This window comes from Alternaria triticimaculans (assembly GCF_023758025.1).
Source record: "Alternaria triticimaculans strain BMP 0046 chromosome Unknown scaffold_1, whole genome shotgun sequence".
NCBI lineage: Eukaryota > Fungi > Ascomycota > Dothideomycetes > Pleosporales > Pleosporaceae > Alternaria > Alternaria triticimaculans.
In genome coordinates this window covers 742262-764165 of record NW_026055958.1, presented here as the reverse complement: position 1 = coordinate 764165, position 21904 = coordinate 742262, and the positions used below count along the sequence as shown (strand labels likewise).

At 52.2% G+C, this 21904-nt stretch overlaps 8 protein-coding genes across 8 annotated transcripts; 3 read left to right on the top strand and 5 right to left on the bottom strand.

The window, feature by feature from the left end:
* Nucleotides 1–250: 250 nt before the first annotated feature.
* On the bottom strand, nucleotides 251–946 carry J4E78_000280 (uncharacterized protein; the record flags this gene model as incomplete). Its single annotated transcript, XM_049360946.1, has 1 exon — nucleotides 251–946. One exon carries the CDS (start codon nucleotides 944–946, stop codon nucleotides 251–253), a length of 696 nt encoding a protein of 231 aa, XP_049226229.1.
* Nucleotides 947–3122: 2176 nt separating this feature from the next.
* On the top strand, nucleotides 3123–4241 carry J4E78_000279 (uncharacterized protein; the record flags this gene model as incomplete). The annotated part of the gene is made up of 1 exon (XM_049360945.1): nucleotides 3123–4241. One exon carries the CDS (start codon nucleotides 3123–3125, stop codon nucleotides 4239–4241), a length of 1119 nt encoding a protein of 372 aa, XP_049226228.1.
* A 2667-nt stretch (nucleotides 4242–6908) lies between these two features.
* Nucleotides 6909–8105, bottom strand: J4E78_000278 (uncharacterized protein; the record flags this gene model as incomplete). Its single annotated transcript, XM_049360944.1, has 1 exon — nucleotides 6909–8105. One exon carries the CDS (start codon nucleotides 8103–8105, stop codon nucleotides 6909–6911), a length of 1197 nt encoding a protein of 398 aa, XP_049226227.1.
* A 341-nt stretch (nucleotides 8106–8446) lies between these two features.
* CEL1_2 (Esterase/lipase/thioesterase) lies at nucleotides 8447–9928 on the bottom strand (the record flags this gene model as incomplete). Its single annotated transcript, XM_049360943.1, has 5 exons — nucleotides 8447–8794; nucleotides 8847–9189; nucleotides 9237–9357; nucleotides 9407–9542; nucleotides 9605–9928. The coding sequence occupies 5 exons, from the start codon at nucleotides 9926–9928 to the stop codon at nucleotides 8447–8449; spliced, it is 1272 nt and encodes a 423-aa protein (XP_049226226.1).
* Nucleotides 9929–12288: 2360 nt separating this feature from the next.
* On the top strand, nucleotides 12289–14588 carry J4E78_000276 (uncharacterized protein; the record flags this gene model as incomplete). Its single annotated transcript, XM_049360942.1, has 3 exons — nucleotides 12289–12798; nucleotides 12853–13799; nucleotides 13850–14588. 3 exons carry the CDS (start codon nucleotides 12289–12291, stop codon nucleotides 14586–14588), a joined length of 2196 nt encoding a protein of 731 aa, XP_049226225.1.
* A 585-nt stretch (nucleotides 14589–15173) lies between these two features.
* Nucleotides 15174–16187, bottom strand: J4E78_000275 (uncharacterized protein; the record flags this gene model as incomplete). The annotated part of the gene is made up of 1 exon (XM_049360941.1): nucleotides 15174–16187. One exon carries the CDS (start codon nucleotides 16185–16187, stop codon nucleotides 15174–15176), a length of 1014 nt encoding a protein of 337 aa, XP_049226224.1.
* A 1185-nt stretch (nucleotides 16188–17372) lies between these two features.
* On the bottom strand, nucleotides 17373–18938 carry J4E78_000274 (uncharacterized protein; the record flags this gene model as incomplete). The annotated part of the gene is made up of 1 exon (XM_049360940.1): nucleotides 17373–18938. The coding sequence occupies one exon, from the start codon at nucleotides 18936–18938 to the stop codon at nucleotides 17373–17375; it is 1566 nt and encodes a 521-aa protein (XP_049226223.1).
* A 322-nt stretch (nucleotides 18939–19260) lies between these two features.
* On the top strand, nucleotides 19261–20801 carry J4E78_000273 (uncharacterized protein; the record flags this gene model as incomplete). The annotated part of the gene is made up of 2 exons (XM_049360939.1): nucleotides 19261–19504; nucleotides 19555–20801. 2 exons carry the CDS (start codon nucleotides 19261–19263, stop codon nucleotides 20799–20801), a joined length of 1491 nt encoding a protein of 496 aa, XP_049226222.1.
* Between the last annotated feature and the right edge of the window lie 1103 nt (nucleotides 20802–21904).

Here is a 21904-nt window from a genome sequence, read left to right as displayed (position 1 = left end):
TCTATTGTGGACAAGTTGGTGACGATCAAATTATCGTGGTGCACCATGGTACGTAAGCTAGGTACATACACATGTCGTTGATTAAAAGCAAGCCGTTACGCCAAATCCATGCGCCTTTCCTGGGTATCAAAAGTGGAAGTGTATCTATCTTCCCGGGGTATTTGTTCGTTTCTCGTGTCGAGTTGTAGCGTAAGTACAGCAAATAATGCTCGAGTGCGTGCGTGTTGTGGATGTAAAAGGGACGACAAGCTCACACCGACAAGTCGATGCCACCGTAAGCACGGCGCTTCCTCCTCTTGCTCGCAAGTTGGGGGCTCCAGATGCCACTGAAGAGGTCCTCGCATTCGTCTTCGTCCTGCGAATCGAACTCGATGTCACCTTCCTTGTCCAGCACCATGCCGTTGTCTTCCTCTTCTACGCTCTCGTCCCATTCCGCGCCTTTGACTACTCTCTTCGTCTCCAGTATGAACTTGCCGACCTTGTACTTCTGAGTCTCTTCAGCAGCATCGACGTACTTCCATCCTAGCACGGTACCACAGCTGCGACAGCTGATATCGGACACGGTATGCGCACCCGTGACGAGCTGACGAGCGTGGGCTTTGTGCGTCAAGGTGTTCGGTAGGTCGCCCGCCTTCCAGCCTGTCGCTGACATGTCACCACCAGCAAACGCGCTGGATGCCGATGGTGGTCCTACAAGATATGCGCGACCATGACGCCCAGTGAACCCTTTGCTTATTATGGCTGACGTGGGGATGAGGTCGGCAAGGCACTTCTGGCAGCGCAGGTGTGAGTTCGGTTGGGCCGTCAAGAAAGAGGTCGGCTGGGGTGGAGACGAGGACGGAGATGTGGAGGCGGTCGAGATGCTGATGGCAGAGCTTCGGCGGCGGCGGAAGGGAAGGCTGGGGAATAGGTAGAGAGGGAATGGTTGCGTTGGTGAGCTCGGCATGGTGTACTACAGAGGGTTGATCGGAATATTAGTGGTGGTATAGTGATGCGACTATCGCCTGGCGCTATGGAAAGAAAGATCCTTCGAGGTCTCCGGACGGCTAAACTATGAGGTCTCGCTTCCTGCTGCTTGGTGGAGATCGTGACGTGAGAATGGTGTAGTCGTGCCGCCTGATGAACGTCCGGCCGGTGTTGGCTCGGGTAGGGTATAAAAAGTAACTACGCGTTTCGCCAGTGAGCGGAGACGAGGCTCTTTATCCTTAGGCTCGAGAGAAGTAAGACGCTCCCGGGGGAGGCTGCCCGCCCTTTGAGGCGTGTCGACGCGAAGGAGCAGATGACGCGCCGAAGACGGATGCGGAAATGTCGCGATAAGCGATAAGGGCGCCACAGCCGAGGAGGCGGGGTGGCGGGGCAAGACAGATGTCGCACCTCAGGCTCTCGACATCGACGGGGGAGACAAACTGATGCGTTCAAACTCTTGGACGTAGTATTTAGCAGACAGTAAAATTGCTAACGAGGATATATAGAGCGACTATGGCGGTGAGTATCACGTTCTTGCGATCATCATCCGGCGAAGGGTGCAGCCAATACTTATGCGACACCAGATCATGCGACCCTCAAACCCGGGCGTGCCGTCACGAGGTGCGCTGGCGCTCTCCGATTGTGCTCGGGCAGTACTTCCACTACATTTGGTGTATTGCATCCTTGCAGTACCCTTGCCATGATTTGCTGTACAGATACTGGCATCTTCTTTGGCCGGCACTTGCCTCATCACCAGCAGACGCACCGTTGGTCTTGTCATGAAGGCTACCTAGGTACATTCCATCGACGCCTCATGACCATCTACTATATGGCGATCAGCATGGTTCATGCTGCGACTTTATTATTTCCATACGGTTTCAAGCTTTGGTACCAGTATGTCGACGATTATCGACGAAGGTAAGACTCGGTACAGCTTCCCAGCTTCCCAGCTTCGTAGGCGCGATAGCCATGGTCAACATGTTTTCTGGCCTGTACCTGGGCTTTCGGCACTTGATGAACAAGGTTGAAACCACCAAGCTACGAGGACCGAACAATCGCGAACTCAAAATGCAGCATGTAGCCGGCGAAGACCATGCGACCTGAAGCCAAGCCATCGCCCCGTTGGGGAGCAGTACTCGATGCAGGACAGAGTACCAAGACTGTTAATAGCGACTGTTGAAGTCGCCGTATTGGTCTTTTCTAATTCTTGCGCTGGGGTCTGATGCCTTCTGTCCTTCTTCCACATGATGAGACAATGCGCTGGCTTACTCGTCGCGTCTAAGGTTGTCATACGAAAATGTGCACCTATCTTGGTCAATACTTGTCTCATGAGAGCTACCCCAAAGTATGCGAAATAGCTTACGTTGATGACAATACGATTTGGCGATGGGGGGTTCCACCAAGTTTCTTACATGGAATTTCGCATTTCACTGCCCGGGATTCTTCGCAGGGCTATTAGGCTTCAAGCTGCTTTGCTACTTCGGCTTGATCACCATGTGGTTTCACTGCTCCAGAGTGGGTGTTCTCTACCGAGTTCTTTTATGTTTAGACTCATTCACAGTACTATCATATTAACCTGATAAAGGATTAAGCACCCTAGAGCCTACGTTAACATTAGGTTACCTACTTTGCAGGTTTTTGTCTGGATGTAGTCTACAGACCTATTCAGTGTTTCTGTGTAAGAGATGCTATCAAACCACAAGTTTGCTACGTCGATGCCTGCTTGATCGACAAACGCTACAGAATAGCAATCCAAACCCTATACATCTGGCCCATCCACGCCCCCCAATGAAGCTCTTGTGTTGAACCAGAGTCAATGAACACGATGGATGTCGCCGCGCGAATAGAATTCGAAGAACATCTCAAACTGTTGGATTGTTCAACAACCCGCATCAACCGAGTATTTTTCGAAGTCTTGCAGCACGTTGGACTGCAACTCCTTGATCTTGACTCAGTACACACGGCAGAAGCTCAACCGTTGCTTACATTCGTGGTTAGTCAATTCCCGAAGCCAAATGAATGCAATGCATGTACTGACTTTGTACACCTGTTTCCAGGCTAATCATGTCTCTTTAGACAATCTAGATCAAGGTTTAGCGTCTAATTACTCATCTGAAGTGAGAACGGAGATCGCTTCTCTCTCTGACGGATGGCCGATGTTGCACCGGGAAAGGACCAGAGACTACTATCGAGCCTACACTGCAGATGCAGCACTGTTCGCTCGGACATTGGCGTATCGCGCCGAAGGTCAGCCCTTTTTCAAGCTTATCGACCCTCCCCGTTTCAATTTAGACATCGACACATTCAAGGAGTCCATCGCACATCCCTACCTCGCGGCCCGAATACTATGGCTAAAGCAACGTCAAGCTAAAGGCAAAGAACAGTATCCAACCGAAGGGAATTATCGTGAGCTTACATTGGAATATGAAAGCTTGCGCGAGGGCCTGAGCGATCGGATGCACAAAGAGTACCTCGATGAACAAGGAAGTCAAAGCTCTACGTGTCTGGAGTGGTACCTTTTCACCGGTATGGTTTCATACTTGACCTGTTGTCGGTACAAGCAAGCAGGGTTCATTGGTGAGTTGGATGCAGTGCTGGATGAGCGAAGCGTTGCTCTGAGCGAAACTTCATCTTATGACGGGAATGACAACGAGGCCACAGAAGGCGAAAACGATCGAAATGCTGATGAAGACAACGACAATATGGAGGACATTGTACCATCCGGCTCCCAAGATAACGACTCCAACTCCGACACGAGGAGGGGGGTCTCACCTAGTAAACGACCACCAATCTACCCAGCGGTATCGGACTTCACCACGCCGTGTACCCAAGAGGCAATGGCAGCGAGCGATGTGGCCGATCGCCGCTGCTATGCCTGTTATTACGACTACGGGTTGTCTTTCTCGCATTCGAATAAAACCGAGCCAGCTGTCCGTACTCCCTGCGGCCACGTTCACGGTACCATCTGTCTTGAGGATCATCTGAAGACAGGCAAAGCCACTTGTCCCGTATGTCGTGAGAGACTGTTCGGGTTTGACAAGCGCCTTGATTTCCATGAAAGCGGCATGTATGTTCGTCTGGTGCAGGCTATAGATGGGATCGCCAAGCTAGATCCGGCTATCGATCGCCATCTGTTGGAGGGTCAGAAAGAGACACATAACTTCGACTTTGCGAAACTTCTCAAAGACCTCTTCAACCTTTGTGCGCGTATTATTACTTGTCGGTCTGAACTGCGGAAAGCGATTCCTGTTGAGATCTCAATCGAAGAGGTTTAAATTGGCTTATGGAAGACGTTGGGTTATAACGAGTTGTACGTGAGACCGACGTGTCTTCTGGATGATAGATCGTAAGTAAGCAACGGTAATGAACTACGTAGAGTATGTTAGACCGTTTGAATACAGTTTGCAGGAGACAACGCTTCGCTTGCGAGCAAGGAATCAGGTTTCCATGACCTCATAAACACACACATTGCCAACATTCACCCTAAACCTCCTCTTCTTAGTCACACCAGAACACTCATCATCGCGAAACTATAACAAATGTGTCTCATAGAAAGTGAGACTCCTTATGGTTACGGATTGAAGGAAGCTAATTTATTGTAGGGTAAATTAATCACAAAGCACATGCTGGATGATCTGCACCATTGCACACTCTCGTTCTATTTTCCTAGAACCCCTAGAGCGTCCCGAATCTGCTGCCTAACGGACCCGTTCCTCTCTGTGCTTGTCGCCACAGTGCTGAGCGGGCTTCCATCACAGCAATACGCTCGTTCATCGCCGTGACTCTGGCTTGCGCTTCTGGAAGCGCATTTGGCTCGATTGGATCCTTCGCCGCTTTAAGTCCCCTCTCCGTCGATCCCACAATAAAGTTCAAGACGCCCCTTGTATCAGTCTGTACATCGAGAGCCAATTTCCGCGTGCACCACATGAGTCCTTCTAAGAAGTCGCCGATGAGCAAGCCCGATCGTCTCAGTGTACCTGTCGAACTGTGATGAGGCGAGTGACCGACTGCCGCCGAAAGTCGGAGACCAGAAGGTTGAATGCCGATGTCATGTTTCAACCCAGATGTTGTACATATCGAATCCACGTCTTCCACCTGTTCTGCGAGGTCCATGGCAGTTTGGAACACCTGGTATTTGGGCTCGATGTCTGTGGAGTAAGGCAAATTTGGACCTATGAGCCGTATGTCAATCGTCGAGTTGTATCCGTCGATGCATAGAAATGGGATGTGTTCCAGGAATCGAAGCATCGGGTGCAAACTATCCCACTGGAAGCTGAAGTGGAACGTATGACATATACCACAATGGACGCCACCCATTTCAGTCATTGCTCGCGGAGCGGCACTATGAAGGGAGATCGAGCGATTGGGGCCATGAGGTGTCCAGTGGTGACAAAGTATAATCATGTTAAACGCGGTTTTGTAGTGATCAAGTTGCCTGAGCCATCCACTTTGATTGTCGAAGGTCTTGCCATCTGCCGTACCGGATCCCACTAACAAATCTAGGCGCCGCTCAAGATCGTGACCGATTTTGATGAACATTTCTCCGAATGTCTGTCCTCCGCGGGACTTCTCTGCGGCGAGCGCTTCGTCTAAAGGCTTGAAGTGCGGATTATCTCCAGGCTTCACCGGTGTGGCGCGCTTGTAAAGGGCTGGCTGCAGCTCGCTTAAGTCTCGAACACAGTCGCACCATTGCCTGCAAACCTGCTTCACATGCAGTAGATCGAGTATGCTGAGATGTATGAAGATTGCAGCGAGAAGTTCAGTTGTCGTCGCGACTTGCTGCACAGCCGAGTGCGACTCGACGATGGGGTAATCCATGGTGATGAGGGGGTCGGTGAAGAAGGAACCAGGGTAGCAATTGAGGCAAGGGACGGTTTATACGAAGCGGGCAAACGCGTTACACAGTGGTGACATGATCGCGTGGTACGAAGGCTTGGGGACTTCTTGCATTACGCGTCGAGTAAACAGCTGGCGCTTAGTCAGATATAAGATGGAGCTGTTTCGACTTACTACACTCACGAGAGGGTATAGACCACAAGATAATTGCCATCAAGCTTTGGCTAGGTCACGAATCGACCATGGGCAGGCCAAGTGAAGGCTGAAGTGTGCATCTCTCTGCCTCATGCTCAGCCAACACTTTAAACGACACCTGGGCATGTCACAAGCGTCTGACATACTATCGCAGAACACCAGGATGATTATGATGAACGCATGCAGTAGCAAGAGCTGATTGCGATAGTGTATGGGATGTCGAGAAGTAGTTGCGGCGGTCGCTCAGGTCAGACCTCGGGAACCGGAATCCGTCCCCATTGAGCTAATCCAAATTGCGCTAGTGCCAGGTTCAGGAGGCAGCTACGTCACCACTGCCGCCCAAGCAGCCTCATGCAACACCACCTGGGCATTTGTGGCCCATCCTCGCATGCGATTACCACGAGCAGCAATCGCACTGATCCTCCTCTAGGTCGTCGCATGGGCACGGAAACCAACAACGTGTCACACCTTCCACACGATCTTCAAGCATCTTCGGTAGATGCTGCAGGCACTCCTGGCTAACAGTGGGGGAGAAGAGGCTAGGGCGAAGAGTACGCTGATTTGCCAGCAATGATAGCGACGAATTGGTGCCAAATCAGTAAAGATGTAGAGAAAAGAATACAGGCTGGGCACGCACGAACATAACAAGAGAGGGCATGGAAGTATTTGTATTCGGTCATGCGAAAACCGATTGCGTTTACTCCATACGAAGCAGACGCTCGTGTTTGCTGTTGTGACGCTGATGTCGATATCTCAGTGGAAACGAACTTGGTTGGGCCATGCGACACCAGACTCTGGTATACCGAAACGAACGCTCGAGATTAAAGACAGAAGATCATGATTCATGACGCGAGAGTTCCTGCTTCTAGATACAGGATCAGTCGCTGCGATCTCTGGGCGCATCTGTTACCTCAACCACGAGCTACTTGGTCTTCATCCGAATAACCTTCCTGCAAGCAGGATAACTCCTCCTGTGCCTCGTCGTACAGCTGGGCGATATAGGCCTTGTCCTCCTTCGATGTCTCAGCATAAATTCCACCGGTGACATAGGCCTCGTTGACAGTCAGCACCTTAGCGCGACCGCGCGTAAAGGTCATGTCACAAAATCGCAGAAGAGCGCGTAGCACTTGCCCCAACTTGATGCCATCTTGATCGCGAACAATCATATTCCCCAGATCCACGGGGTCTGAACCTTCGACGCAAGTCAGAATGAGCCTCGTGCACACGGGCGCCATGAAGTAATGTTGAAGAATACCGCGTTGCTTTGCGGTTTCGTAAGCGTTGCTTACAGCCCTGGCAAACAACGCTAGAATATACAATTTTTTGCGACCACACATGCGACCCTGGTTTTCGTCCAATGCAGGCCCCATCCGGTAGTCTGCACGCCCGAGATTCATAAGAGCGAAACGAAGGAGCAATTCCGAACCATAGCCGTGACCGCATATTTCGTGGTTGTGTAGGAAGCGGAGAGCTTTATGTAAGCCCGAGGCAGCGTATGGAGGGTGAATGCGCTGGCAACTGTTGCACTTGAACGCCTGTTGCTGAGGTGTCTGCTCGAGGATAGTATCAAGGTGAAACGTATAGTTAGGTTTCTCGAACGAATACCACAGACTTTGCCATTGCTGATCTCGCACCGCGGCAGCGGTCACCTCATCTTCGCCTGCCTCAATTGCGTCATACACATCCCATTCCATGCGACGACTCGCCTCTAGAGCCCATTCCACCTCCTGGTAGCTTAGCGTGATGGGATACGTGGACATAATCTGTGGCAAATCAGGGTAATGTGGGTCTTCGTCATTTGGGATTGGCGTGGGAAGCTGCCACAACTGGCGTTGGATGCTGGGTGTGCCGTCGACTATGGTCGTCAAGGCCTTCGAAGTTGCCCGAACATGAATTAGATCGCGAACATCCGGCAAACGGTTCAGGATATTTTCCGCGAGCTCTGGTATGGCCAACGCCGTTTGCGCAATTGATTGTTGTGGTGTTTCTTCGAGCTGTAGGTCCATAGCCATGGTGAAATCTGCGGTTGTGATGTGCTGTAAAGGGGCTTCGGGAGGGTTGGACAATGACTTGGAAGTTCTTCCTCCGCTCCAGTGATGTTTTGACATGGTGAGGAGGAATGGGAGTTAGGGGTATTCTCCCTATGAGCTAACAGCAGCCTATCGTGCCCCAACCAGTACTTCACTGTGCATACACACTCCCAAAGGTGAAAGCGCTAGAGTCAAGTGTGCGCATTCTTGAACAAATGTTTAGTCCCTACAGTGTATTAAGAACTGTACAGCGTTGATTGTTTCGTATCTCTGATCATAATAAAGCGAATGACATGATCGGACAAATTTATGTACAAGCGACAGCCTGACCGTACAAGCGACAACTGGTTAGGCTGCGTAGAGCTGGAACCAGAAGAAATAAAAAGAACCCCCGATATTGATCAAGTTTCCTGAGAGACTCAAGCAGGCTGCGCGAAAGTGCTGCCGATGGGCCCGAACTTGATGTTCGAGAAGATGACTTGCGCATTCGGGTTAGCAGACTCTACATCGGCTGGCACGCCGCTGTTGACGTCGCACTCGCCGCGGGCGACACCAGGCTGCTCCGGATCCTTATCAGTAGGGTAGCTGCTGTCAAGCCAAAGCATATTGGCGTAGTGGTCGTCCCAGAGACTCATGACGAGTACCATGCCCAGGTTCATACCCCTACCCATGGACTCCATGCCGCCGAACTCGTTGAAGGGGTAAACCTCCTCCTGGAAGACTTCCTTCTGCGTGTTGCACCATTCTTGGGTGATCGAGTTGCCTGTCTGCGCGGTTGTCAGAATGGAGTTCATAGGGTTTGGTGACGTGAGCACATACCATGCCAGGGATTGTGGGCTCCGGGTTAGCGATGACTTTGCCGTTCTGCACGTAGAAGCGCTTAATCTCGCTGAGCGATCCTCCAGATCCCAAGAACTGTGTGACGACTGTCACCTTCTTCGATGTGTCTACACCAGACTTGCCCTTGCCGTAAAAGTCCCTCGCGCCGACACGGTATGGGTTGAAGTCGCAACCATTCGCATCGCAGGAGCCGGCATAGCGATCGAGCGAGTATGTTCCACCACACGTATCGTCTGTGCAGACTGAGTAGCCTTCAGGCTGACAAGAGTGTGGGGTCACAGCCGTGGAGACTGAGTTTGCCTCCCAGATGTCCATCTCGGTGCTGAGTCACGTCAGAATGGGCCAGGCCGAGCAGACTGACGTACTCACCAGCATGCACCATTTCTGCCAATACCCGCATTGGGGTCAGATTCGGATGCTTGCCAACCCTCTGCATTGGCTTTGCCATCGATGTACTTCAGGTCTCGAGCACATTGAGCGTCACAGTAACCTGGAATGTATCAGTTCATGCTCTATGAATGGCGAATCCTGTGACTTACCAGTCCCGTACTTTGCACCGGGTGCACCATGGCCCTTCTGGGGCATGGAAACGAAATACAATGCTCCATTGAGACCGCATGGCAACTGTGAGTTGTCGACGTCGAAGGTGAATTCGTTTCCGATAAGGTTGAACATCTAAACGGCAAACAACAACGATCAGCGTCTGTGTAATACCTAGATATGGTGCGCTGCCCTACCTCATAGTTGTTTGCATCTTTCATGAGGTACGTGCGAGAGCCTATGTTGGTGGAGTATTGGTTCTTGGTAACGAACTTAAGAGTAAGAGCATTGCCAGAAGTCGTAATACCGTAGGTACCGCGGTAGTCTGAGCCTTCGATAGCACAGTTTTTGGTACATGCGGCGTTGGTCGCACACGCTGTGGTGTTCCACTCGTTTCCGTCGAAGCAATTGGTGTAGCCTCCAACGGAATGTAGCCAGCGCCAATTAGCATCAATGACAATCTCTCCGTTGACGTTGGTGCAGCTGTTGCCCCCGCTGCCTGTGCAGCGCTGCCAGGTCATCTTTGGGTGAGTTTCGGACTGCTCCGTTCCAATGACCCAGGCAGATGCGCGGGAGGCGCAAACACCCAGAAACACCGCAAGGTTTGAATTCGACAACATGATGAAAGGGGAGACTGTGAGCTGAATGAAGGATGTGGGATGTCACACCGATATTGGAGTACATGATGGTGCCAACTTATAGGATCGTTTCACGGCTTCGTTCCTAGCCATGCTTGTGTGCAAAGTAGACAATGCATATTGCCCAGTCTCCAGAAGCCCGACAATGAGCTCATACAATATGAGGAACTGATCATGCGGTAATCTCTGACGGATTCATGAACATCTGGTCCGCCTTGGGAAATGAGAACTCATTGCTGGACGCGATCAGGCTGTCACTTGGTCGCACAGCTAAGTTCCCAAAATGGTATCCCAGTCATATGCATCTCAGAGTAGTGCGCTTCGTATGGATATTTCAACGGTGCCAAGTGATTATACTTCGGTATATGAGGTCAAGAGCCGTGGCGCTAAATGTACAGTGCGGGGTTAGCTTGCGAGCAACGAATTAAAGGTAGTGGTTCAATCCATCGCGAATGTACCGGTAGCTAAGCATTCTTGGTGCCTTTCCCCGGACAATTCGTTTTCTTGGATCTCGCAAGGGCAAATTAAGGATGCACAGATGGCCAGGGTGTATCGTGCATGCTGCAACGCGTAGAAGGCGGGGTCGCGAATGGAGAGTAATCAACTCAATCACCGCGTCGATCCAATTGGCGGGGCTGTATGACTACTCGTTGGCATCAAGACCACGGGGTCCTTTGTTACCTGGGATGCTCAAGTGTGTGACAAGCTTGAGAGCAGGTTCTCTCGCCGCGTGGAGATGCAATTTGGAGCCACCAGAGTGCCGCATCGTCGCAGGAGAAAGGGTATAGAGTGCCGAGGGCTTGGGCTCGATTGTTCCATATGGATTCCAGATGAAGTATCGATCACTGTGTCCTGTGTTTCGTCCCCTCAAGTCTGCCGTCTTTCATATGCCAGCTACAGTTCAGTATGCTCGCCATGAAGGAGCACTGAACCGAGAAGTCTTCCACGACTTGATCATGTGTCGGCTTTGCTAGGTATGTCCATCCAAGGTAATTATCGTGACCGAAGGTTACATCCATGACGCGTGCGATGATCGTCGACACTGTATGGCTGTAGCGTATGGCTAAAAGTCATGCGATCGGTTCCGAACATGGACGCATGCTACAGTATGTCCCTGGTGGAGTACGTTGTCCAACCGAGCATGTATAGATCGCCCATGACTAGAGCCCTAGTGTGTTTGGAACAATCGTTCTTCTTGTAAACATCGCCCTTGATCGTGGAGAGATGATAATAGGAGTACTGCCGAAATGGCGTATCGTGCGGACGGATGCGGCGCGTCGGAAGAAGGGGAGACCTAGGATGAACGTGAGTAGGTAACCGAGAAATTGTACAGGGACTCGCAATTCTTCTGCCAGCAGGCATGTATTCGAATGAATCGCTGCGCGATGTCGTCGGGGTCGTGTTATCCTCCTGTCGCGTCTGCTGGTGCCACGGGTGCGGATCTGCGCCTTGGCACAGCGCGCGTCATCGTTCTCACAATGTTCCCGAGGTCTTTCAATCTCGTAGAGATACACCAAGAATGCTCTCTATGCGCGCACAGCAAACATTCCAGAAACGTGAATTTCCAGCTCTGCGTGTAAAACAACACCTGCGGAACGCGCCTGGACATGCCGACGAGATATGAGTAGAAGACTGGGTACTGGAAGCTGCCTAAGTATCAACCCACCAACTTCTAATCTACATCTACATCCGTGTCAGAGCCCACCCGCAGGACAAGGACCAATTCTAATCATGATCAAGCTAAAACGCGATCAGGCTCTCCGCCTTTCGTGTGGCACACAATCTCCAATGGTTGCAACTTGGTAGACATACCATCACCCTCTACTCAAGCCTGGCATGACTCCACAATTCTCCAAGTGCATGTTCATACCTCAAAGCCATGCCAGGTCTCCATCCTTCTCTGTTCTCCTCATGTTGATCCCGGCCTCGAATCTTGCCCGGCCGTCTCACGTTTCAATAGCAGACATCGTTATTGGCCGCTCAGCCATCCCGACCTAACCCAAAGCAGCAGGCACACCATGCATCGCGCCCCTAACGACAATATCGCGTAGTTTTGTGGATTATTCCTCGAAACATCGGAGCCCCGAGGGGCTTGAATGACATGGACTGCATATGAACATGGATCAGCGGGAAGTCTAGGTTCAGCCCATTACTTGGAGACATGTTGGGATATAAGACGGCCTCGACGACCATGTTCATGGAGTCAGGCCGCTTTTACTGATCTCGACAACGCCCGCCACAAGATGAGAACGTTCGCGCGATGCCTCGTATGGGCGAGTGTGATCACACAGTTCGTCGCAGCCCAGAACGCCAACGTCACACTCGTCGCAGCCGCTACTGGATTCGAGGGCGACAATACCAACTTCGTCTACGGAAAATCGCCTTTGCTGGTCATCAATGATGGAAGTGCTGCCGACGGTGGGTTCCGGACCTTCTCTGTCTCCAATTCCTCGAGCTTTGCAGAGAAGTCGCATCAGAAGACTGGTCGCTCGAAAATCGCTGTTGCCGTTCACGGCATCGACGGCAGGGATCTGATCGTCAACATCCCAGCTCCAGATTCTTTGATCAGGGTCTTCGACACTCAGAATGGGGAGACGATCGAAAGTAATGACAAGAAACAGCTGGGTGACTGGAGTACTGCGTGCGTATGGCGTAGTGGGAAGAGTGGAGAGAGTTACGTCTTCCTGTTCGGAAAGAAGATGGTTGTGCAGTTCTTGATTCGGGGCAACAAAAGCCGGGTTGAGATCCTGGAGGTACTTTTGTCTCTTAATCGTGGCTAAAGGCAGTAATACTGACAAAGGTCATAGGTTCAAACTTTTCCCGTTGCTATCGAAGGCGAAACCTGCGCCGTGTTTGCGAATGGTAAGATCTTCTTTTCGGCCGAAGATCGACCATTGTACTCTTTCCAGGCGTCGGAGTCTGTCCAGGCACCCGAGATCGAGACTGTTACTGAGGACATCGAAGTTGCTGGACTTGCGACTTACCACAGCGCATCCGCCGACTATCTGTTCGTAGCCCACGACGAGGTCATCGATGTGTACGACTCCGACATCAAGCAGAAGGGAAGCATCTCATTGGGCGGTATCTCTGACCTCTCTATTGAGGGTTCGCTTGCCATCCTTCAATCTGCAGTGCCTGGGTACCCATCAGGCGCGTTCGCTTTCGCTTTTGAGGGAGAAAATGACACCGGAGTAGCTGTAGGTTCTCTGGACGGCGCGCTTACAGCCCTGGGCATCAAGGCAAACACCCGGTACAGTCCTAAGAGCAAGGCTTGCAAGCACTGCGAAAGCTCCATCACCAAGAAGTGCTCCAACAACGGCTTCGTGTCAGGCAAGGACTGTTCCTGCTTTGCCGGCTTTAGTGGTCGCGACTGCTCCAAGGCCACCTGCGAAAATGACTGTTCTGGACACGGCAAGTGTACGGGCCCGAATGTCTGCAAGTGCAAAGATGGGTGGACTGGCCCAGACTGCTCGTTCGTCGCGGTTACCGCAAAGTTCGAGACTGATGCAAACGGTGGAGATGGCGATGACCCTGCGATTTGGATCCACCCCACTCGACCAGATCAGAGCAAGATCATTACCACAACAAAGTCTGATGAGGGCGAAGGCTTTGGTCTCTTCGATCTGCAGGGAAGACTTCTTCAGCATTTGACGGCTGAGGAGCCAAACAACGTCGATGTTATCTACAACTTCACTCTCGGTTCCCGGAAGGTCGATCTCGCATTTGCGGCATGCCGCGGTGACAACACCATGTGGTGAGTACCATCGCATGACTTCTCAGAACATTTGCTAACACATCGCCAAGCCTGGTCGAAGTAAACAGCACAGGCTACCTCAGCACCATTTCTGGTGGTAAACAATCGCTACCGAAAGACTACGAACCCTACGGCTCCTGCAACTACCGCTCTCCGACAACCGGAAAAGAGTACCTCTTCGTCAACAACAAGGATGCGCAATATCTACAGTACGAACTGAGCGCGACCGCGAACGGCACCCTACAAACCACGCTCGTCCGCGAATTTCAAGGCGGCTCAGGCGGCCAAGTCGAGGGCTGCGTCGCCGACGAAGGCGCCGGCAACCTCTTCATCGGCGAAGAACCACTCGGCATCTGGCGCTACGAAGCCGAACCCACTGGCTCGAACAACGGTGTTCAGATCGCGCAAGTAGGCGACGCCAGCGGCCTCCACGCCGACGTCGAGGGCATCACGCTTGTGCCAGCCAAATCAGGTCCGGGTGGCTACATCATCGTGTCGTCGCAGGGCATCTCCGCATATCTGATCTACGAGCGCGCGCCACCGCACGAGTACGTGGAGACGTTCACTATCGTTGACAACAGGGCAAAGGGTATCGATCACGTTAGTAACACGGATGGATGTGCTGCTGTGGGCAATGCACTGAACAAGGACTTCCCGAGCGGGCTTTTCGTCACGCATGACGATGCTAATGAGCTGGCTGAAGGAGGTACTGCGAAAGAGGCGAGCTTCAAGTTGGTTAGTCTAGCGGATATCTTGGGTAAGGAAAGGGTGGCAAAGTTGGGGTATTAGAGGTAGTTCTACAATAGGCTATTAAAACAGAGACGACATTGTCATTGTCCAGCGATTGATGTAAGATCCGCCGCACCTCATACGCGAACAAAACTACACAGGTCTGCAGACTACATTGCGACAAAGAAACATACAGCGTAGGTGGCCTAATGTCAACGTAGGCTCTAGGGTGCTCAGGTTCTCTCTAGGTCAACGTGGCAGTACATGTCTGCTCTTTACATATTTGATCCCTAGAGGCGTTGAATGCCTGCTACCGCTCTGTCTCAGCTTGACGCTCCGACACCCCAAGACCTATGTTCCTCGTACCGCCGCCTCAGCTCAGCCTGGTCGTCCCTCCGCTGCAGCATCTCCATCCAGTCTGCCCGGCGCGGGCGATCTTCATGAGTGGCTAACAGGGCGGCTTCTTCAAAGTTCTCGATGGGCATTTCTTCTACGCATATGTCGTTAGTAAGGGTAACTCGAGGGAGCTGTTTAGTGGCAGAATTCGTTTTGCAGCGTACACGTCATTGGACGTTGAGAAGTAAATGTCTCGTAATGTATCCTCCTGACTTGAGATAATCTTGCAGAAAGAACCGAAATAGTGTTTCACTTACCGGGATAAGACCTGTTCCAATGCTGGTGATGCGGCATTGAGTATTTCCAAGGGTCGAAATGCAAGTTTGGCCAGAAATCCGTAGCGGGACTACGCAGCCTAGTTACGCTGTCGGATTTGTCCCCATATTCCCATGCGGTATTTTCGCCATATAGCTCTGCGATGATGGTGACATTTCCGTGTCCGCATGTTTTCGCGTAACTGCGTAGTTGTGCTAGTTCCGTGTCGCGAATCGCGTGGGCCATATCGTCATCCATCGTGCATCCGTATCTGACCGATACACCGGCCTGGCCAGTCGGGATGTAATACCGTATCTGCCATTCAGTCATGGTATCTTTCGCCATGAGATCGACGAGGTCGCGCATCGCAGCGATGGGGACGCAAGGGTGTTCTGGTGAGATCCTGGGCCAGAGTGAGAGTAGATGGTCGAGGTGGACCGTCGCACGTCGCTTTCCCAGCTCGTGTTCGAGGTATAGGTTCCAAGAATGCGGAATATAGTGCTTGATGGCTTGGTGAAGGGTGTCGAGCAAGGCGACTATGTTCCATTTTTCTCCGTTTGCATCATTAAGACGGAAGTCGTCGCTGCCGTCCCACCGGCGGTCTATCGAGACACGCAGAATGTCGATGTGCAAGTGGAAATGCACTTCCATGAAGTCGGTCAGTGATGCTGCAATGGTGTCTGTCGTCTCTTTGCTCAGGCCGTAGTCTTCACTCAGCTCGGTCCCGTAGTCGTACTGCATACCGGTCATTACCGGAACGTAAGCGACCTGCTTCTCGACGAGGTAGCTCCGCGCTTCCTTGTATATCTGAGAACATGTCTGTAGTAGAGCAATGTACGGGTCGGGTTTGTTGAGATAGTACGGGTTCAAGGGTACGCGCTGGTATTGCCTGTCGAGCGCAAGGTCGTAGATCTGGTTTCGCAGTTCGCCGGAGAGATCAAAGAATGTCTTGCGGCCTGGCACGAGCGCTTTCGCGTCTTTGGTGACGATATCTAAGCGGCTCGTCATGATGAAGTGAGGACTGGTCGCGGCTGATTTTTTTCGCGACTCCCGAGGTCTGCAGTCGTAACCGCGTACTGGCGTGGGGGTCGTGTGGGATCGCGTGCCAATTGCGGGGCAACCCAGGACAACCTTGGAAGCGATGTGACGACCATCAAGTCTGAAGACATATGCTTTCGCCTACCATTCTCTTAAAACACTGTACTGTGATTACTATAAGACAATTCATCATCATATGCCGTTTGACGAGATTGGCAGGTGGGACATCGAGAAAGTTGACGAACATGAAACCCGCACGTGACTTGTACATTCATCCACTGGTCTCATAGTGTAGCCCAATATCCACTAACCGGCAGAGACTCTCATACTCCATCGCTGGAACAGCTCATGCGCGTATTGAGTCTCGACCGCTGCAAAAGGTTTGACGTCACCACACCACTCCAGGCTGTCGCAAGTCCCCTTCACCTCGCCTTCACCTCGTCCCGCACGTCCCTATACCGCCGGCAGAACCACGGGTGCCGGCGTGAGCACAGTCCATGTGAAATCCGGGTCCACAGGTTCATCCGGCCGCTCTTGGCAGGCCAGCGGCCGACTATATAAACAGCGTTTCCTGCCTCCCTCCTACAATCCACACACCCCGCCGGGGATATACCCACTAACTCACAGCAGCTGGCTAACCCTCAGCATCGCCTTCTCGACTGGCTTTTCCCGGGCACGGCTTGGAAGAGAGACTCTTCGACGCATGGTTGCGAGTCATCGAGCGCCGCGAGGTGGGGCGGCCCTCCACAACATTCACTTGTTGTGTTCCTTATGCTTTTTCATTAATGCTTCTGGCTTGCTAGAACATTGAGGAAGAAGTTGGCGGTGTTTGATTTGTTGTGATGTGATCGAGTAAGGTGAAGTGAAAGAAAGTGAAGTGAAGATGAACGCAATATGAATCGAGAAAAGAGTGAAAACAATCGCTACCGTGTACCATTGTGATAGTGACCATCACTCTTCATGTTGATACCCGGACCATATACCTTCTAGTCGTACAGTCTGTCATCAGACGTCGAACGAGGCTCGTCCAAATACTCCAATCGGTTCCAAAGCTCTAGAAGGGCTTCATCACCAGACAAAGCCTTTCTGATCTCCTTTCCACCCGTAATACTTACTTTCATAATCGGCAACGTAGATACTCGCGAGGGTCTCGAACTAGGAGGCATGGGGGAGGAGATCCTTGTTGCTTCGAGCGCAATGAGCGAGGGCATCGGCGCGGGATTGTTGGTATGCCAACTCCAACCAGTGTCTCTCCAAGTTGAGTCGGGTGACACAACTCGCGTGCTGATCTGACGACAAATGTCTGTCATAAAACCTTTCGTCCAGTCTCCAAGGGCGGCGTTCGCACAGTGTCTTAGTGTCGGGTTTGAGCTGTGCCTCTGCATATGTCTGTTCTAGTGCTCTGAACTCCCAAAGAATGAGATCCTCTTCCTCGACACAGATGCCGTCTGGACACAACTGCTGTATTTGCCGTTTCGCTTCTTCGTAATCCTTGTCGTGTTGATGGATTCTATTCTTTGCTCTTTCCGCCTCCATTCTCATCCTGTTCAATTCTCCAGTGGAATATTCGATCTCCTCGTCAAGCTCATGATCCTGATATCGTTGTAGAAGCCTCTTGGTATAGTAGATGTTGGCTGGATCATCTGGATCATCCTGGTAAGTTCTGATCTGTTGGAAAGCACCTTCGGCCCAGCCTCGTCCTGACGGCTTGTGCTGCGCCCGGATGAAGTCAGCCCGAAACTGATCGATGTCAAGCTTTGCGGGCCAACCGTTCTTGATCAGAAGCGATGATGTGATGTTGTGGGACGACGGAAGGACGCGCGGATCAGCGGGTCGGTCAGCGGGGTTCGCGGCCACCCATGGTGTCCATGCTGTGCTCCGATATGCGTCTCTGATCCTCCTCAAGAAGGTTGGCGCATCGGTCCATCTCGTCCAATCACGGCTGTGCCTGTTCACCGAGAGAATTCCCGTTGAGTTAATCGCTTCAATGACAGGGGTATCTTCCCATCTGTGACCAGATCTGTACTGTTCGCTCTGGTATGGGTCTCGGAATTGAACCAAGCACCCATTGACTTGTGGCTGGTAATCACTCCTCTCTTCTCCTTCATAGACCCTAATTGCATTCTTCCTAGTGTCATATTGGAGTTGCCAACTTCTGTAGAGATCCCAGCCATCCCAGCCGCCATTGGTTAAGTGGACCGTCCCTGGCCGCATGAGGAACGAGGGGTCTTTGTCTGCTTCGTCAGGATCGCAGCCGTAGCCCAAGAATTTATCTACCCGGGAATCGAAAAAAGTGCCACCCCATAACCAATGGTCATCGTCGAGTAGTGGGGCGTCTACATATGGGAGGATGTCCATTAAGCGCAGGTCGGCTGCATCGCGCCTGCAGGGACTGGCTGTAGAATTGATATGGTGTAGGCCACGCTTGATAGAGTCATGCGGAATGAACGAGGCATTTGCTAGCATGGTGTAGATTTCGTCCATCAAGGCAGCAACCTCCTGAAGTTCGTCTTCATTGTAAGTCTCGACGACCTGAATATCGACGTCATTGCCGTGAGGTGATGGGGAGCTTATGGTAGCGGAAGGGCTGTAGATGCGGTAGAAGCCCAGGAAAGCGATGAGAACTACAGCGAACACGACTAATGGGTCCTGATATCGTTTTCTCGTGGCAGAGTCGCGTAGAGCCTGGCGAGGTGGCTCATCGTGGTCGTGCTTGGTCATTGGTGAAGACATGGGTAATCGCTGTGGGAGACGGCTTCAGCGATCCATGACCACGTCTGATGCGATGATAAGAGGATTCCGCCATTATTTTATAGGAACATTGAGGACAGATGTAGAATCCAGAGGTAGTCGGACGCCTGACGCCTGACGCGGTTTGACACGCTTGCACGTGCACGCATCCACATTTTCGACGATGAGTCGGCAGGAACATGGACGCCCCACCATAGGCAACGACATTGGGAGTAGTATACGACAGCTATTGCTTGATGTGTGGACCGAGAGAAAGCTTTAGACATTGAACAGTCAGATCTTCAGTGTTACCATGTCTGACGGGGTCTCGACGAGGAAACTTGGTCAACTGCCGGCTGAAATGCTGGATTTCACGCTCCTCAAGACGTCAGGCTCGCTTGCGCCGCGACTCGGCCGCCTGTCGTTCCCGGGACGCAAGAGTATCCTTACACCCGCCTTTATTGGCAACACATCCAGAGGCGTCATACCCCATGTATCGCAGGACAACTTCCGACGGAGCGCCGACGTTGGCGGGGTCTACGTCGCGCTCGAGGACTGTGCGTACCCTCCCTCGTATGTGCCACCAAGCACCGTTAACAGCATGCAGTCGTCGAGAAGCGTCCGCACAAGACTCCGCCAGTCTTCAAGTATGACGTGCCTGAGCCGTTGCGCAAGTTCATCGCCCTCCCCGAAGACACGCTCCTCGTCCTGGGTGCGCGTCGCAATCCGCCCATAGCCAGCCCCCACGGAAATACAGACACCGAGATACGCCTCCTGACGTCGGTCGGCTTCACGACCCTCAGCTCCGAGTACTATGCCGCCGCGGCACGCAAGCTGCAACCAGACATCGTTGTGGGATTGGGTGACATACCAGTTGGGCAGGAGGACATCAGTCTCAAGCGGAAAGACCGGATGAGCGACAGGACCGAGGTGTGGCTGCGTGACATGGTAGCCAAGCAGGGCACTATCGACGAGGGCGAGAAAGCGTGGAGCATCTTTGCGCCCATCCTGCCCATCGAGCGCGACCTACAGTCATGGTACTTGGATCACCTGCTAGACGATATGGTGGACAATATCAGCGGCCTCGCCATCTACGACGCCTATCTGCTCGACGACCTGCCCGACCAGCTCCATCACCTCCCACGACTATCCTTCCACGTCCCTGCCAGCCCACAGGAGCTTCTCCGCCATGTGCGCATGGGCGTGGACGTCTTTACCGTGCCCTTCCTCGCCGACGCGACCGACGCGGGTATCGTCCTCGACTTCACCTTCCCAGCGCCCGTCGGAGACGGCAACACAAGCGCGCGCCACTCTCTGGGCATCGACATGTGGAGCGGTGAGCATGCCTTGTCCGTCACCCCGCTATCCGAAGGCTGCACATGCTACGCGTGCACAAAGCATCATCGCGCCTTCCTCCAGCACCTGCTCGCTGCCAAGGAAATGCTTGGCTGGGTACTCATCCAGCTACACAACCACGCCATTCTCTCGACCTTCTTCGCCGGCATTCGCGCCTCCATCGAAGCAGGTACCTTCGACGCCGACGCGGCCGCTTTCGAGGCCTATTACGAACCTACACTTCCCGAGAAGTCTGGCCAAGGGCCGCGAGTTAGAGGATATCAGTTCAAGAGCGAGTCGCATGATCCGCATAGGGAGAAGAAGAACCCCAAGGCTTTCAAGAAATACAACGAAGAGACAATCTTGAAGCTGAAGGCAGCTCGTAGCCAACAAACAGAAAAGAGACCAGCAATGACAGACGTTGTCGACGACGAGGCTCTGCTGGGCTTGGTCCAATTGGACGAGTATGTTGTGGACGCGGATCCGAATACGCATCTGAACGACTTGAAGGTGAAATAAGATTAAAAAGCCTTTCCATTCCATGCGATCCATCGCCTAATACTACGCATCTCTAGAGTTCACCGCGTTTATGACTACATTGGCAAGCTCCCTACCCGTACGCGCATGCACCGCCCGTAGTCTGCCGCCTCTGGTCTGGCCTGGTGTAGCATAGCAAGATTCATCATATATCATCAGATAGAACATGTTCTCTATCAGATCGGACGTCACTAACGGCCCATCGTCCAGTATATCCACATACATCCACGTGGTTATATACTCTTTGCCCGGAACATCTTCGCCCCACATGAACGAGCTCCGGCGTATGCTCCCTTCCAGATCAGCTTGAACGACACCGACGTTTACGAACATTTCGGCCATCGCAAGGACTTGGTACTGCTGATCAATCTCGCAAGTCCTTGGGAACATAATGATTTCGGCGAGAGCTGTGAGGTGGTCTTCGGCTGCCGTTTGCTGGACTTGTGTGGCGTTGTCTGAAGCGCTTGGGTTGGAAGGCGCTTCGGTTTTAACCCTTGTGTTGTTCCAGATATCTCTTTTCCGAATCCGTTCATCGCTACTAGGAACGAGACCTGGCATGATAGGTGATCGCAATGGTATGCCAAGCTCGTCCAGGATTATGTATTGGTTTGTGTCGTCTATCGAACGCGACACATCGGTGGTGCTGGCCGGCAGAGCGAAGGAGCGACTGGCACAGAGGAGGAGAACAGGGTAGAACATCATCTCGGCTTCCGCAAGCTTGCTGTGTTGGGTGATGGTCAGTCGTGGACATGTTACTACCCGCCTTCTTATAAGCAGCAGCACGCTGTAAGAGGACCTGTTTACCAGATTGCGTAGGCATCACAGCAAGCATTCAAAGTATCGCTACTTTACCATGTTGTACAATATGACAACTCCGAAGTGACGCCAAGATTGCACGACATATAAGAAGTAATGGTATCACAGCTGCCCGGACTACTTCACTCTTTCCGGCGGGACCTGACTATCGCAAACATGTTTTCACTGCAAATATGATACTCTTTGCGGCCCGGTCAATTCGTTTTCGTTTGCTATTCGTCACATCCCTTACAGGGCCACAGTATCCTTTCGTTCGTATCCCAGTCTCG